Genomic DNA, 16,733 nt, shown 5'->3' with positions numbered 1-16,733 from the left:
TGTTTCATCAGCTGTTGCACAATATGATATAAAACACAGGAAAATATCATTTGGACTGCACAAGGTCTTTTAAGAATATAATAGATAGCAGTTCACCTACTTCACACCTGGTCAAGCTATAGCAGGGTTTCCCAAACTGGGAAATAATTACAGTACACCCCTGCTTCAGGATAACTTGGTCAACTGATTTTAATAATTACAGTACACCCCTGCTTCAGGATAACTTGGTCAACTGATTTTAATAATTACAGTACACCCCTGCTTCAGGATAACTTGGTCAGCTGATTTTAATAATTACAGTACACCCCTGCTTCAGTATAACTTGGTCAGCTGATTTTAATAATTACCGTACACCCCTGCTTCAGTATAACTTGGTCAACTGATTTTAATAATTACAGTACACCCCTGCTTCAGTATAACTTGGTCAGCTGATTTTAATAATTACAGTACACCCCTGCTTCAGTATAACTTGGTCAGCTGATTTTAATAATTACAGTACACCCCTGTGAAGCACTGTGTGATGTTTACAACTTGTTCTACAACAGTTTTTCATGTAGAAATGGCTTTATAGATGCATTTAATGATTGATTGACTGATTTTGTGCTGTGTAGATAATGCATCAGACCCGGGAGTGACAGCCAGGCAGATCTGGATAGATGTGGTGGAGGAACAGCAACAGCTCTGTCTGTCCTTCACTGACAATGGCAGCGGCATGACCCCCAACAAACTGCACAAGATGCTCAGGTGAGAAACACACATGCTTCACACAGGTTGTCTATACACACACACACACTGCTGTTTGATCGTCCATGTTGCAGCCTCTATACACACACTGCTATGTGAACTGTTATACTGTAATTAACCATACATAAACAACATGAGTTACTAACACATAACAGTCCCTTTTCTTTCATTCACACCATTCTTTTCTCACGCTCACTCTCCCTCTCTCTCACATAAACACGTGAAAACACACACAATTGTTCTCTTTCTCCCCCTCATTCTATATCACACACACATCCTACACACACACACTTTCTCTCTTCACACCAATACAGACACACCTCTCCAACTAATGATGCAATCTCACCCCACCCCTTCTCTTTGTCTGTTCAGTTTTGGTTTCACAGAGAAAGGTTCTGGTAAGGGAAGCCACCAGGCCATCGGTGTCTATGGAAACGGCTTTAAGTCTGGCTCCATGCGTCTGGGTCGTGACGCTCTGATCTTCACTAAGAACGGAGGCTGTTTGACCGTCGGCATGCTGTCCCAGAGCTACTTACAGGCTATAAAGGCACAGGCTGTCATCGTCCCCATAGTGCCCTTCAACCAACAGACCAATATCCTTACACAGAGAGAGGGGGAGAGAGGACCCAATGCAGTACCATTGATGCTTTGGAAATGTTTCCAAAATGTTTGTCATGCCAATAAAGCAATTGAAGTTGAGAGCGAGGATGAGAGACAGAGAGGAAGAGAGAGTATATGCATGTGTGTGTATTATAAAGAGTGAAATAAAAAGTGTTTGTGTGTGCATCTGTGTGCTTGCCTGTGTGTGTGTGTGTATCCTGGTTGCTCTCCTTAACTATGTTTTACAGATGCTGGTAGTGACCGAGGACTCTGAGGCCAGTCTGAATGCCATCCTGACTCACTCTCTGATCCACACCCAGCAGGAGTTGCTGCAGCACTTTGACTCCATCCTGTCCAAGAAGGGCACCAAGATCCTCATCTGGAACATACGCAGGTCAAGATGCACACCCATATGTAACCAGTGTGAAATGGCTAGCAGTTAACGGTGCGCCCTAGTAGCTTTTCCATCTGTGACGTCACTTGCTGAGAGACCTTGCAGTAGTTGTTTCCCTTGCCTCTTTTGTGGTGCGATGGGTAATGATTCTTCGAGGGTGACTGCTGTCGTTTTATTCAGAGAGTCCCTGCTTCAAGCCCAGGTTGGGTCGAGGAGAGGGATGGAAGCGAAACTTACACACATTTGTTAGTAATGAAACCGTATTGGGTATCATCTCAGAAAGCAGAAGGGATCAGTGGCCCATTAAAGATTAATTACAGATAAGTATTTGATAATTGGGGCGGCAGGGTAGCCTAGTGGTTAGAGCGTTGGACTAGTAACCGGAAGGTTGCAAGTTCAAATCCCCGAGCTGACAAGGTACAAATCTGTCGTTCTGCCCCTGAACAGGCAGTTAACCCACTGTTCCTAGGCCGTCATTGAAAATAAAAAAATTGTTCTTAACTGACTTGCCTAGTTAAATAAAGGTAAAATAATAATAATTCTATGAAGAAGGAAGCTGACACGAGTAATGAGTTCTACAATGTCACGTACAGGAACAAAGATGGTAATCCGGAGCTGGATTTCGAGATTGATGAGTTTGACATCCGGATTCCAGAGATCCACTCAGAGGAGACCAAGACTAGAGGCAGGAAGAAGAGCTTTCCTGGACCGCAGAGGAATGACCACACCATCCCAGAGATGGACTACTCCCTGAGGGTGAGTGTTAACTAAGAAAATATGAAGTGATGAGAGATCAGTTAGGATGGTTAAGAGAAAGTTCACTGTCAACTTTTCAGTCACTTTGCAACTCTATTCACCAGAGGATTGTGACCTTGAATGCAGCATAGTCATACAGAGTGATAAAGGAAGGTTTGATGATTTGAATAGGATTCTGAACAGGAAGTCCCCTCAAATGTCTATACATTCTTTTTTTGCCTTTTATTTAACTTGGCAAGTCAGTTAAGAACAAATTCTTATTTACAATGACGGCCTAATCTGGCCAAACCCTAACCCGTACAACTCTGGGCCAATTGTGCGTCGCCCTATGGGACTCTCAATCAAGGCCGGTTGTGATACAGCCTGGAATCAAACCAGGGTCTGTAGTGATGCCTCTATCACTCTCACAGGCCTACCTCAGCATCTTGTACCTGAAGCCTCGGACTCAGATCATCCTGCGACAGAAGAAGGTTCAGACCAAGCTGGTTGCCAAGAGCTTGTCACAGATCGAGAATGACGTTTATAAACCCCAATTCAATGTATCCTTCTGTAGAACTAGAATCTGTTTGTCCGTTCATTTCTATCCAAAAACAATTATTGTGTTTATCAGTCTTCTGTAAGTAATATAACTTAATTTAACCTAACTTAATTAGCTTAAATATTAAAGATATAAAGTACTGTGGTCACTTGTACAGGCTTCAGTCTTGGCGTACGCCCATTAAACTTAACCTTAACCGTTTCTATCAGAAAGACAGGGTTAAGGTCACCTTTGGGTTCAACCGCAAAAACAAAGACCACTATGGCATCATGATGTACCACAAGAACCGCCTCATCAAGTCCTATGAGAAGGTTGGCTACCAGATCAAGGTACGGATGAATTAAAGACTGTAATGTTGAGTTTATCTGTCAATAACAAACAAGATATATGAGATATTGCATGAGGGTTTGATTTAATAGTTATAGACAATAGTGTGCTCCTATCTTCCCTCTCTCCCTCTAAATCTCCCTCTTTCTACATCTCACTCCGTCTATATTTACCGCACTTTCTCCCCACCTCTCCTCTACTTTTCCTTGACCTATATTTCGCTCGTCTTTTTTCCTTCCCTCTCTGCTTCAGTCATCAGGTCAGAGGGCAGGGGTCGGGGTTATTGGTGTCATTGAGTGCAACTTCCTGAAGCCGGCTCACAACAAACAAGACTTTGAATACACCAAAGAGTACAGGTAAAATGCACACACTCATACACATAAATGAGTCAGTATTATCATGAATCAGAAGAGCTGATTGTCAGATTGACATGCTATTTTAAGTTCTGGATGGGAACCTCACTGTATTTGTGTGATTTGAAACAGGCTGACCCTGTCGTCCCTGGGGCTGAAGCTCAACGACTACTGGAATGAGATGATGGAGAAAAAGGCGAGAGAACGAGAGTTCCTGGCAGCAGAGAAGAGGAATGAAGAGGAAGATTCAGATGAGGAGGAAGGGGAGGAGTGAGTTTTTAGGTCGACATGTGTTGGACATCACAGTGCAAGTACAGGGCTAACATGGATGGCTTGTGGTTAAGAAAGAGGAAATTAAAAAAGTGTGTGTTTTAACTTGTGTGCCTATAACAAAATGTACCGTGTTTGTACATGTGTGTAGGAGTCCAGTGTGGCTGCAGTGTGAGGACTGTCTGAAGTGGAGGCGTGTCCCAGAAGGCCACTACAGCTCTACCCCTGAACACTGGAACTGCAGCCAGAACCCCAACACCATGCTCAGGTACGACAGACGGACGGACAGAACCCACTGCATTCTCCAATTACATTGAATGAACTACAGGACAAAATACAAACCCTCCAACCCAAAAAGGCTGATGGTTGATGGTATCCTAAATGAAATGATAAAATAAACAGACCACAAATTCAAATTGGCTATACTTAAACTCTTTAACATCATCCTCATCTCTAGCACCATCCCCAGTATTTGGAACCAAGGACTGATCACCCCAATCCACAAAAGTGGAGACAAATTTGACCCCAATGACTACCGTGGGATATGCTTCAACAGCAACCTTGGGAAAATACTCTGCATTATCATTAACAGCAGACTTGAACATTTCCTCAGTGAAAACAATGTACTGAGCAAATGTCAAATAGTTTTTGAAACAAATTACCATAGGACAGACCATGTTTACACCCTCTATACCCTAATTGACAAACAAAAAAACAAAACAAAGGCAAAGTCTTCTCCGCCTTTGTTGATTTCAAAAAAGACTAAATATGCCATAGGGGTCTGCTATACAAACGGATGGAAAACGGTGTTGGGGGGGGACATACGACAATATTATATATGTGTACTCAAACAACAAGTGGTTAAAATTAGCACAAAAAAACTTTCCACAGAGCCAGGGGGTGAGACAGGGATGCAGCTTAAGCCCCACCCTCTTGAACATAGTGTCTTCGGAAAGTATTCAGACCCCTTGACTTTTTCCACATTTTGTTACATTATCCTAAAATGGATTTAAAAAATGTAATCCCTCAGCAATCTACAGACAATACCTCATAATGACTTGTTGTATTCTGCGCATGTGACAAATACATATTATTATTATTATTTTCTTTTTTTAAACAGGTTTTTAGAAATGTTTTAGAAATGTTTTTTTATTGAATTCCTTATTTCCATAAGTATTCAGACCCTTTGCCAGACGGACGCCACTCCTCAGTAAAAGGCACACAGCCCGCTTGTTCTTTTTCAAAAAGACTCTGACCATGAGAAACAAGATTCTCTGGTCTGATGAAACCAAGATTGAACTCTTCGGCCTGAATGCCAAGTGGTGAAGTATGGTGGTGGCAGTATCATGCTGTGGGGATGTTTTTCAGCAGCAGGGACTGGGAGACTAGTCAGGATCGAGGCAAAGATGAACAGAGCAAGGTACAGAGCGATCCTTGATGAAAACCTGCTACAGAGTGCTCAGGACCACAGACTGGGGTGAAGGTTCACCTTCCAACAGGACAATGACCCTAAGCACACAGCCAAGACAACACAGGAATCAAGTATCTGAATGTCCTTAAGTGGCCCAGCCAGAGCCCGGACATGAACCCGATTGAACATCTCTGGCGTGACCTGAAAATAGTTGTGCAGCAACGCTCCCAATCCAACCTGACAGAGCTTGAGAGGATCTGCAGAGCAGAATGGGAGAAACTCCCCAAATACAGGTGTGCCAAGCTTGTAGTATCATACCCAAGGAGACTCAATACTGTAATCGCTGCCAAAGGTGCTTCAACACAGTACTGAGTAAAGGGTCTGAATACTTAATAAAAAATGATATCACATTTAATATTATTGTTAATAAATTAGCAAACCTTTTTGAAAACCTTTTTCTCTTTGTCATTTTGGGTATTGTGTGTAGATTGATGAGGAGTTTTGTTTATTTTACCCATTAGAATAAGGCTGTAATGTAACAATGTGGAAAAAATCAAGGGGTCTGAATACTTTCCAAATGCACTGTATTAGAGGTCGACCGATTATGATTTTTCAACGCCGATACCGATTATTGGAGGACCAAAAAAGCCGATATCTATTAATCGGCCTATTTAAAAAATAACAATTTATTTTGTAATAATGGCAATTACAACAATACTGAATGAACACTTATTAATATAATACATCAATAAAATCAATTTAGCCTCAAGTAGATAATGAAACATGTTCAATTTGGTTTAAATAATGCAAAAACAAGGTGTTGGAGAAGAAAGTAAAAGTGCAATATGTGCCATGTAAGAAAGCTAACTTTTCAGTTCCTTGCTCAGAACATGAGAACATATGAAAGCTGGTGGTTCCTTTTAACATGAGTCTTCAATATTCCCAGGTAAGACGTTTTAGGTTGTAGTTATTATAGGAATTATAGTACTTATTTCCCTCTATACCATTTGTATTTCATTAGCCTTTGACTATTGGATGTTCTTATTTGCACTTTAGTATTGCCAGTGTAACAGTATAGGTTCCGTACCTCTAGTTAGTGCGCGCTAACTAGCTAGCCATTTCACTTCGGTTACACCAGCCTCCTCTCGGGAGTTGATAGGCTTGAAGTCATAAACAGCGCAATGCTTGACGCACAACGAAGAGCTGCTGGCAAAACACACAAAAGTGCTGTTTGAATGAATGTTTACGCGCCTGCTTCTGCCTACCACTGCTCAGTCAGATACTTGTATGCTCAGTCAGATTATATGCAACGCAGGACACGATAGATAATATCTAGTAATATCATCAACCATGTGTAGTTAACTAGTGATTATGATTGATTTGTTTTTTATAAGATAAGTTTAATGCTACTTAGCAACTTACCTTGGCTTACTGCATTCGCATAACAGGCAGTCTCCTTGTGGAGTGCAACGAGAGAGAGACAGGTCGTTATTGCGTTTGTCTAGTTAACTGTAAGGTTGCAAGATTGGATCCCCCGAGCTGACATGGTGAAAATCTGTCGTTCTGCCCCTGAACAAGGCAGTTAACCCACCGTTCCTAGGCCGTCATTAAAAATAAGAATGTGTTCTTAACTGACTTGCCTAGTTAAATAAAGGTATATAATAAAAAAAATCAGCAAATCGGCGCCCAAAAATACAGATTTACGATTGTTATGAAAACTTGAAATCGGCCCTACACTGTATGTTTCCCATGCCAAAAAAAAAAAACAGTTAATTGAATTGACACAGACTGAGACAGGGGTGAGAGGGAGATGGGGTGAGATACAGAGAAATGGAGTCAATGAGTGTGCATGCGTTTAAGTTTTCATGAGTGTGTTTGCATGTGAGGTGGTCTTTGTGCTCATCAACTGTACTTCGTTACCTGACCTGTGTTGTGTATTTCAGGAGCTGCTCTTTGCCAGAAGAAGCCGAGCAGAGTGAAGCAGAGTTAACGCCAAGCTACCCGAAGAAGACCTACAAGAAGTAAATATTTTACCACCCGCCCCTACTCCTTCACCCTACTCTCATGTCCACCCTTCCCTACTCTCTCCTTCACCCTACTCTCATGTCCACCCTTCCCTACTCTCTCCTTCACCCTACTCTCATGTCCACCCGCCCCTACTCTCTTCTTCACCCTACTCTCATGTCCACCCTACCCTACTCTCTCCTTCACCCTACTCTCATGTCTAACCTACTCTCTCCTTCACCCTACTCTCATGTCTAACCTACCCTACGCTCTCCTTCACCCTACTCTCATGTCCACCCTACTCTTTCCTTCACCCTACTCTCATGTCCACCCGCCCCTACTCCCTTTCACCCTACTCTCATGTCCACACTACTCTTTCCTTCACCCTACTCTCATGTCCACCCTACCCTACGCTCTCCTTCACCCTACTCTCATGTCCACCCTACCCTACTCTCTCCTTCACCCTACTCTCATGTCTAACCTACTCTCTCCTTCACCCTACTCTCATGTCTAACCTACCCTACGCTCTCCTTCACCCTACTCTCATGTCCACCCGCCCCTACTCTCTCCTTCACCCTACTCTCATGTCCACCCGCCCCTACTCTTTCCTTCACCCTACTCTCATGTCTAACCTACGCTACGCTCTCTTTCACCCTACTCTCATGTCCACCCGCCCCTACTCTCTCCTTCACCCTACTCTCATGTCCACACTACTCTTTCCTTCACCCTACTCTCATGTCTAACCTACCCTACGCTCTCCTTCACCCTACTCTCATGTCCACCCGCCCCTACTCTCTCCTTCACCCTACTCTCTCCTTCACCCTACTCCCATGTCCACCCGCCCCTACTCTCTCCTTCACCCTACTCTCTCCTTCACCCTACTCAAGTCCACCCGCCCCTACTCTCTCCTTCACCCTACTCCCATGTCCACCCGCCCCTACTCTCTCCTTCACCCTACTCTTTCCTTCACCCTACTCTCATGTCCACCCGCCCCTACTCCCTTTCACCCTACTCTCATGTCCACACTACTCTTTCCTTCACCCTACTCTCATGTCCACCCTACCCTACGCTCTCCTTCACCCTACTCTCATGTCCACCCTACCCTACGCTCTCCTTCACCCTACTCTCTCCTTCACCCTACTCCCATGTCCACCCGCCCCTACTCTTTCCTTCACCCTACTCTCATGTCCACCCGCCCCTACTCTCTCCTTCACCCTACTCTCATGTCTAACCTACTCTCTCCTTCACCCTACTCTCTCTTTCACCCTACTCAAGTCCACCTGCCCCTACTCTCTCCTTCACCCTACTCTCATGTCCACCCGCCCCTACTCTCTCCTTCACCCTACTCCCATGTCCACCCGCCCCTACTCGCTCCTTCACCCTACTCCCATGTCCACCCGCCCCTACTCTCTCCTTCACCCTACTCTCATGTCCACCCGCCCCTACTCTCTCCTTCACCCTACTCTCTCCTTCACCCTACTCCCATGTCCACCCGCCCCTACTCTTTCCTTCACCCTACTCTCATGTCTAACCTACTCTATCCTTCACCCTACTCTCTCCTTCACCCTACTCTCATGTTCACCAGCCCCTACTCTCTCCTTCACCCTACTCTCTCCTTCACCCTACTCCCATGTCCACCCGCCCCTACTCTCTCCTTCACCCTACTCTCTCCTTCACCCTACTCCCATGTCCACCCGCCCCTACTCTCTCCTTCACCCTACTCAAGTCCACCCGCCCCTACTCTTTCCTTCACCCTACTCTCATGTCTAACCTACTCTCTCCTTCACCCCACTCGCTCCTTCACCCTACTCTCATGTTCACCAGCCCCTACTCTCTCCTTCACCCTACTCTCTCCTTCACCCTACTCCCATGTCCACCCGCCCCTACTCTCTCCTTCACCCTACTCTCATGTCTAACTTACTCTCTCCTTCACCCTACTCAAGTCCACCCGCCCCTACTCTCTCCTTCACCCCTACTCCCATGTCCACCCGCCCCTACTCTCTCCTTCACCCTACTCTCTCCTTCACCCTACTCCCATGTCCACCCGCCCCTACTCTCTCCTTCACCCTACTCCCATGTCCACCCGCCCCTACTCTCTCCTTCACCCTACTCAAGTCCACCCGCCCCTACTCTCTCCTTCACCCTACTCCCATGTCCACCCGCCCCTACTCTCTCCTTCACCCTACTCTCATGTCCACCCGCCCCTACTCTCTCCTTCACCCTACTCTCTCCTTCACCCTACTCCCATGTCCACCCGCCCCTACTCTCTCCTTCACCCTACTCTCTCCTTCACCCTACTCCCATGTCCACCCGCCCCTACTCTCTCCTTCACCCTACTCAAATCCACCCGCCCCTACTCTTTCCTTCACCCTACTCTTTCCTTCACCCTACTCTCATGTCTAACCTACTCTCTCCTTCACCCTACTCTCTCCTTCACCCTACTCTCATGTTCACCCGCCCCTACTCTTTCCTTCACCCTACTCTCATGTCTAACCTACTCTCTCCTTCACCCTACTCAAGTCCACCCGCCCCTACTCTCTCCTTCACCCTACTCCCATGTCCACCCGCCCCTACTCTCTCCTTCACCCTACTCTCTCCTTCACCCTACTCCCATGTCCACCCGCCCCTACTCTCTCCTTCACCCTACTCCCATGTCCACCCGCCCCTACTCTCTCCTTCACCCTACTCTCTCCTTCACCCTACTCAAGTCCACCCGCCCCTACTCTCTCCTTCACCCTACTCCCATGTCCACCCGCCCCTACTCTCTCCTTCACCCTACTCTCATGTCCACCCGCCCCTACTCTTTCCTTCACCCTACTCTGTCCTTCACCCTACTCCCATGTCCACCCGCCCCTACTCTCTCCTTCACCCTACTCAAATCCACCCGCCCCTACTCTTTCCTTCACCCTACTCTTTCCTTCACCCTACTCTCATGTCTAACCTACTCTCTCCTTCACCCTACTCTCTCCTTCACCCTACTCTCATGTTCACCCGCCCCTACTCTTTCCTTCACCCTACTCTGTCTAACCTACTCTCTCCTTCACCCTACTCTCATGTCTAACCTACTCTCTCCTTCACCCTACCTTACTCTCACCTCTACTCTTTCCTCTACTCTCATTTTAATGTTTGGTTTGTTAAATGTGATACGCGGTGTGTAACGTCCATTTTTATAGTTTACTCCGCTACTTGAGTCATCCCTCTCCCTCCCTCTCTCCATGCCGCTTTCCACACAGACCTAGTCCCTCCCCCTGTCACTCAAGGAGCGCATTTGTTGTTGCTTGACCACAAGATATTTTCGTTCAGTCTGCATGGTCAATACAGCACATGCAACAATGTTGATGACAACGATGTTGTTTCCACTTTGATCTTAATAGAAATCCACAAGTGTTCTATAATACAATATTAGTTTGTGTTTCTTACATCTGCAAACAGGTAGTTTGTATTTTATTAACAAGTTAAGCTGAATTGTGTTAGCCACTAATGCTAATCTTCTAGTTAGTTGGCTAGCTAACTAGCGAATAAAAGTACTGAGTCAGAGCAAACGTAGCTAGCTAATACAGCCTGATACCAGTACTAGTAGAGGCTTAAATCAGCATGTTGTTTGTGCAAAAGTATCTTCTAAATCAAAGAGAAATAGGTGAAGCATGAATATGTTGGCTATATGAATAAAGATTTAATGTAGCCAAAGATTATAGGGTCCCCTAGGAAACACTGAACATCACCTTGGTTCCTACCCTGTCACAATAACTCGTCCATGCCATTTTCATTCGTAGTCATGTCAAACTACACTGGATTCAAAGTGCCCACTATTATTTATATTCGAACTATAGAATTATAAAAATCATTCTATTTCCATGATTCCGAAAGTTCAACCAAGTGTTTTGATCTAAATGGCAATTTAAAAATATAAAAATAAGGCCTAGTATTTTTGCCCATATCTTGGCAGTGTGGAAATTATCTCAAATGAGTGCAGGAAATGCTGAAATTTATGGAAATGCAGGAAATAATAACAATTAGGTTGAAGTTTAATTGAACAGTATAAACCAATCAGAAAGGAGAAAGACTCATTGAAATAATTTAGAATGTATGTGTTGCCACCCTAGGGTCATGCACTACTCAAAGCAAATGTAGAACTTTTATTAATCAAAACATAAAATACTGTCATACTTTGGCCTTATTTTGGCCATTATCTCCCAGCCACACCCTACTTTCTTTCCACCTTACTCTCTCCTCCACCCTACTCTCTTTTCCACCCCCCTCTCTCTTGCCACCCCCCTCTCTCTTGCCATCCTCCTCTCTCTTTCCACCCTCCTCTCTCTCTTTCCACCCTCCTCTCTCTCTTTCCACCCTCCTCTCTCTCTTTCCACCCTCCTCTCTCTCTTTCCACCCTCCTCTCTCTCTTTCCACCCTCCTCTCTCTCTGTCCACCCTCCTGTCTCTCTGTCCACCCTCCTCTCTCTCTGTCCACCCTCCTCTTTCGTCCATCCTCCTCTCTCTTATCCACCCTCAACTCCAGATGCACAGCCAGTTAACGTCTGCACTGGCACTTTGTTTGATGTCTGTGTGCATGGGTGTGCTTGTGTGTGTGGCTACGCATGTGTGCATTCAATGTCATGTATTTGCACTCTGTGTGCATGTCAGTTTGTGGTTTGCCGTCTGAGTTTTACATTGTTATTCTCAGCATAAGTGTGAGAGATCCGGTGTGGTCAAAACCACAGTGTCAGAGCAGACCTGACTTCCTCCTTCAGTTTAATTTTTCCCTTATATTTATAACAGACTTTAGGCCTACTCTACTATGCTTATCTATACTGTACTCAGCCCTGTAGTTCGGTTGTTCCATTCACTTCTGTTTCCACTCTGTGTCTAAAAAGGGACCAAGGCCTGGTCAGAAAACGAGGCCGTCCGCGGAAGCACCATGTTCTCCCCCTAGGCCTGTCTGAACCGGTACTCCTCCGCCCCCTACCCCCTGATACACCCCTCCCTCTATCTGAGCCGGTCCTCCTCCGCCCCCTACCCCCTGATGCCCCCCTTTCTCTGCTCACAGAGGAGACTGAGGACAGTGAGCTGAATAAGACCGTGGATACACTGGTGGCCACTTTGGAGGATGAGGAGGACAACATGGCACAGTCCATGTCTGGGTCAGACACATGCGCACCCACACGCGCATGCAAACGCACATACAGGTAACTGCCAAAATAATGGAAATACCAAAATAAAGTGTCTTAATAGGGTGTTGGACCACCACAAGCCAGAACACCTTCAATGCACCGTGGCACAGATTCTACTAGTATCTGGAACTCTATTGGAGGGATGTGATGTCATTCTTCCACAAGAAGTTCCATTATTTGGTGTTTGGTTGATGGTGGTGGAAAACGTCTCAGTCGCTACTCCAGAATCTTCCATATGTGTTCATTTGTGTTGAGATCTGGTGACTGAAAAACACACAGACACGCCCTTTAAACGGCCTATGCTCCGTTGAGACTCCTCTTTCAAAGTCACTGAGATCTCTTCTAGCCGTGGTAGTCAACATAATGGGCAACTGAGAATTTTTATACATGACCCTAAGCATGATGGGATGTTAATTGCTTAATTAACACAGGAAACATACATTTGTGGAAGCACCTGCTTTCAATATAATTTGTATCACTAATTTATTCAAGTGTCTCCTTTATTTTGGCAGTTACCTGTACAAATACATACACACACACAAAACAAATATAGATTGATACAAACACACACTCAGTCTCTCTTTCTCTCAGCAGAAACAAGCGTAAGTCAATATGGCCGCCCAGGGACATGGACAAGAGACCACAACCATGGGCGGAGCCACACCCATTCGCTGACGAGGTCCAAGAGGTGCAACAACCTGGGAAAGACGTCAATGAACCACAGACACTGACTGGGCAGACAGAGAAGACCAAGGGGGAGAAGGCACTACTGGGGGCCACCAGAGTAGGCCCTTCCCAGCCCAGCTCCAGCCTTGCCTGGCCTCCCTCCCTCCCCTCAGCCCAGACGGTGGTGGTGTCCCCCCTGAGTCGTCCGGAGGGCCCCTGGCCCCGGGCTCTGACCCTTGAGGGGGCTGGATCAGACAGGGGAGCCCTGGTCCAGAGACTGGCTGGACTGGAGAAGGAGGCTCAGAGGCTGAGGAGGATACTGGGGTCCACTGCACTCCCAGCGACGCCAGACAACATGGGGATGACAGAGGCTCCCTCTGGGGATAAGGCAGCTGCTGGGGTGGGGGTGGGGACACCGGTGGCCATGGTAACCAAACTGGACCAAATGGAGGTAAGTAGGTTTAACTGTGAATTTCCTAAAGGTCTGATTGTTTTACAAGATTAGGGAAATCAAAAGACGTACTCTCCCCATTAGGATACATGAAGAACATTATAAAATTGTTATTTCCAAGCCTTCTTATTGGTTTAAACTTGTATTCTAGCTGTACATTTTTCTGAATTTAAACTTTTATCGAGAACTCTATCCCATTCCCTCTTGTTTCTCTACAGTGTGAGAGCTCCGCGTCCCCCAGTGGCCCTGGGGTTCCAGGGCTGGTTGTGGATGGCATCCAGCCCCAGAGAGAACAGCCTGAGCTGGGCAGACTGAGGAGGGAGAAGGCTGACCCCCAGAGCAGGCTGAGACAGACTGACAGCCCAGTGACCAGGGACCAGAGCTCCCGGTGTGTTTACCCACACAGAGACAGAAACACACACAATCCATCGGCTCTCTAGATTTGCATTCTCTTTAACGTTCTACTCTCTGTATTCCCCAGCATTGTGCTGGAGAATCTCCACAAAATCCGAGGGAACGTGGTGGCTCTGCTGTCAGCCATCCTGCCCCACCTGGACCTGCAGGGCATCAGCCTGAACACGCCAGACGTAGACAGCATCCTGCAGCAGATCATAGACGCCAACTCACTGTCTCCACTCTAGAACCCACTCTCAGTGCTCTAGAACCCACTCTCAGTGCCTCAGTGCTCTAGAAACTCACTCTCTGACCTCTAGAAACTCACTCTCTGACCTCTAGAAACTCACTCTCTGACCTCTAGAAACGCACTCTCTGACCTCTAGAAACGCACTCTCTGACCTCTAGAAACGCACTCTCTGACCGCTAGAAACTCACACGCTGACCGCTAGGAACTCACACTCTGACCGCTAGGAACTCACACTCTGACCGCTAGGAACTCACACTCTGACCGCTAGGAACTCACACTCTGACCGCTAGGAACTCACACTCTGTGCTCTAGAAACTCACTCTCTGTGCTCTAGAAACTCACTCTCTGACCGCTAGAAACTCACTCTGTGCTCTAGAACCCACTCTCAGACCGCTAGAAACACACTCTGCATTAGTACTTATTCTCACCAGTCTACAGTCGTGGCCAAAAGTTGAGAATGACACACATATTTATTTTCGCAAAGTCTGCTGCATCAGTTTGTATGATGGCAATTTGCATAAACTCCAGAATGTTATGAAGAGTGATCAGATGAATTGCAATTAATTGCAAAGTCCTTCTTTGACATGCAAATGAACTGAATCCCCCAAAAACATTTCCACTGCATTTCAGCCCTGCCAGAAAAGGACCAGCTGACATCATGTCAGTGACTCTCTCTTGTTAACACAGGTGTGAGTTGTTCTTCCTCTGTCATTGTTCTTCCTCTGTCAACCATGGTAAACTGCAAGGAAACACGTGCAGTCATAATTTCTTTGCACAAAAAGGGCTTCACAGGCAAGGATATTGCTGCCAGTAAGATTGCCCCTAAATCAACCATTTATCTGATCATCAAGAACTTCAAGGAGAGCGGTTCAATTGTTGTGAAGGGCGCCCAAGAAAGTCCAGCAAACGCCAGGTCCGTCTCCTAAAGTTAATTCAGTTGCGGCATCGGGGCACCACCAGTACAGAGCTTGTTCGGGAATGGCAGCAGGCAGGTGTGAGTGCATCTGTACGCACAGTGAGGCAAAGACTTTGAGGATGGCCTGGTGTGAAGAAGGGCAGCAAAGAAGCCACTTCTATTCAGGAAAAACATCAGGGACAGACTGATATTCTGCAAAAGTTACAGAGATTACCCCAGTCTTCAGCAGTCCAAAGTCATTTTCTCTGAATCCCCTTTCCGATTGTTTTGGGGCATCCAGAAAAAAAGCTTTTCCCGGAGAAGACAAGGTGAGCGCTACCATCAGTCCTGTGTCATGCAAACAGTAATGCATCCTGAGACCATTCATGTGTGGGGTTGCATCTCAGCCAAGGGTTATCACAATTTTGCCTAAGAACACAGCCATGAATAAAGAATGGTACCAACACACCCTCCGAGAGCAACTTCTCCCAACCATCCAAGAACAGTTTGGTGATGAACAGTGCCTTTTCCAGCATGATGGAGCACCTTGCCATAAGGCAAAAGTGATAATTAAGTGGCTTGGGGAGCAAAACATAGATATTTTTGGTCCGTGGCCAGGAAACTCCCCAGAACTTAATCCCATTGAGAACTTGTGGTCAATCCTCAAGAGGCGGGTGATTATGCATTGATTATGCAAGAATGGGCTGCCATCAGTCAGGATGTGGCCCAGAAGTTAATTGACAGCATGCCAGGGCAGATTGCAGAGGTCTTGAAAAAGAAGGGTCAACACTGCAAATATTGACTCTTTGCATCAAATTCATGTAATTGTCAATAAAAGCCTTTGACACTTATGAAATGCTCGTAATTATACTTCAGTATTCCATAGTAACATCTGACAAAAATATCTAAAGACACTGAGGCAGCAGACTTTGAATTAATATTTGTAATTCTCAAATATTTTGGCCACGGACAGTACTGTAGGTAACATGTTGGTTCTTTGCTCATACCAACCTGGAACCCCTGTCTATGGTGCAATGTCCACAGCACATTATCCACACACTGACTTACATTGTAACGGATGACCCTCCAATAGCCCTACTGACTGTCACATTGTAAATATCTCCAGTTGACCCTGCCACAGTTCAGATGTGTTCTACTGTACTCACTGAGTGTGAGATGTTGTTGAAAAGTTTTAATACTGTCCTCCGATCAGCTTGCTATGCTGTAAGTTTTACCTTCACCATATGGGAAGGATCCATATTGTTAACCAGCGGTCTCTGCTTCAATTATCCTTGTGTCATTCAGAGACCATGGCTTGTGTGAGAGAAGCATATTACTGTGTGTGTTTCATCATTGATGTTGTTTTTAATATGTTTAATTGTTTTGTCATTTTAATATCTGAATGTGCCATGAAAAATTCAAAATACTGTAAGCCTGAACTTAACCAGCCCTGTCGTTACAATGTTTTACTGTTTCTTTGCTTGGATATCTTTTTTTAAAGAAAATCAATCAGA

General features: G+C 45.7%; 1 protein-coding gene across 2 annotated transcripts in view; it reads left to right on the top strand.

Moving 5' to 3' along the window:
* Positions 1 to 16,733, top strand: part of LOC115130070 (MORC family CW-type zinc finger protein 3-like) — a 23,293-nt gene extending 6,560 nt beyond the window's left edge. Inside the window, exons 3-16 of one of the 2 annotated variants that reach the window (XM_065019860.1) lie at positions 612 to 744; positions 1,117 to 1,338; positions 1,592 to 1,738; positions 2,332 to 2,494; positions 2,905 to 3,033; positions 3,242 to 3,361; positions 3,612 to 3,715; positions 3,845 to 3,982; positions 4,134 to 4,250; positions 7,337 to 7,414; positions 12,268 to 12,579; positions 13,159 to 13,681; positions 13,900 to 14,069; positions 14,163 to 16,733. In XM_065019860.1, coding sequence (XP_064875932.1) covers positions 612 to 744; positions 1,117 to 1,338; positions 1,592 to 1,738; positions 2,332 to 2,494; positions 2,905 to 3,033; positions 3,242 to 3,361; positions 3,612 to 3,715; positions 3,845 to 3,982; positions 4,134 to 4,250; positions 7,337 to 7,414; positions 12,268 to 12,579; positions 13,159 to 13,681; positions 13,900 to 14,069; positions 14,163 to 14,322 — 2,516 coding nt within the window. In that variant the 3' untranslated portion in view covers positions 14,323 to 16,733. Of the gene's footprint in view, positions 1 to 611; positions 745 to 1,116; positions 1,339 to 1,591; positions 1,739 to 2,331; positions 2,495 to 2,904; positions 3,034 to 3,241; positions 3,362 to 3,611; positions 3,716 to 3,844; positions 3,983 to 4,133; positions 4,251 to 7,336; positions 7,415 to 12,267; positions 12,580 to 13,155; positions 13,682 to 13,899; positions 14,070 to 14,162 lie in introns of both variants that reach the window. The other variant, XM_065019859.1, reaches the window with a different exon arrangement.

This window comes from Oncorhynchus nerka, linkage group LG6 (assembly GCF_034236695.1).
Source record: "Oncorhynchus nerka isolate Pitt River linkage group LG6, Oner_Uvic_2.0, whole genome shotgun sequence".
NCBI lineage: Eukaryota > Metazoa > Chordata > Actinopteri > Salmoniformes > Salmonidae > Oncorhynchus > Oncorhynchus nerka.
Note: the sequence above shows the minus strand (reverse complement) of the source record. Positions and strands in the feature narration are given on the sequence as shown.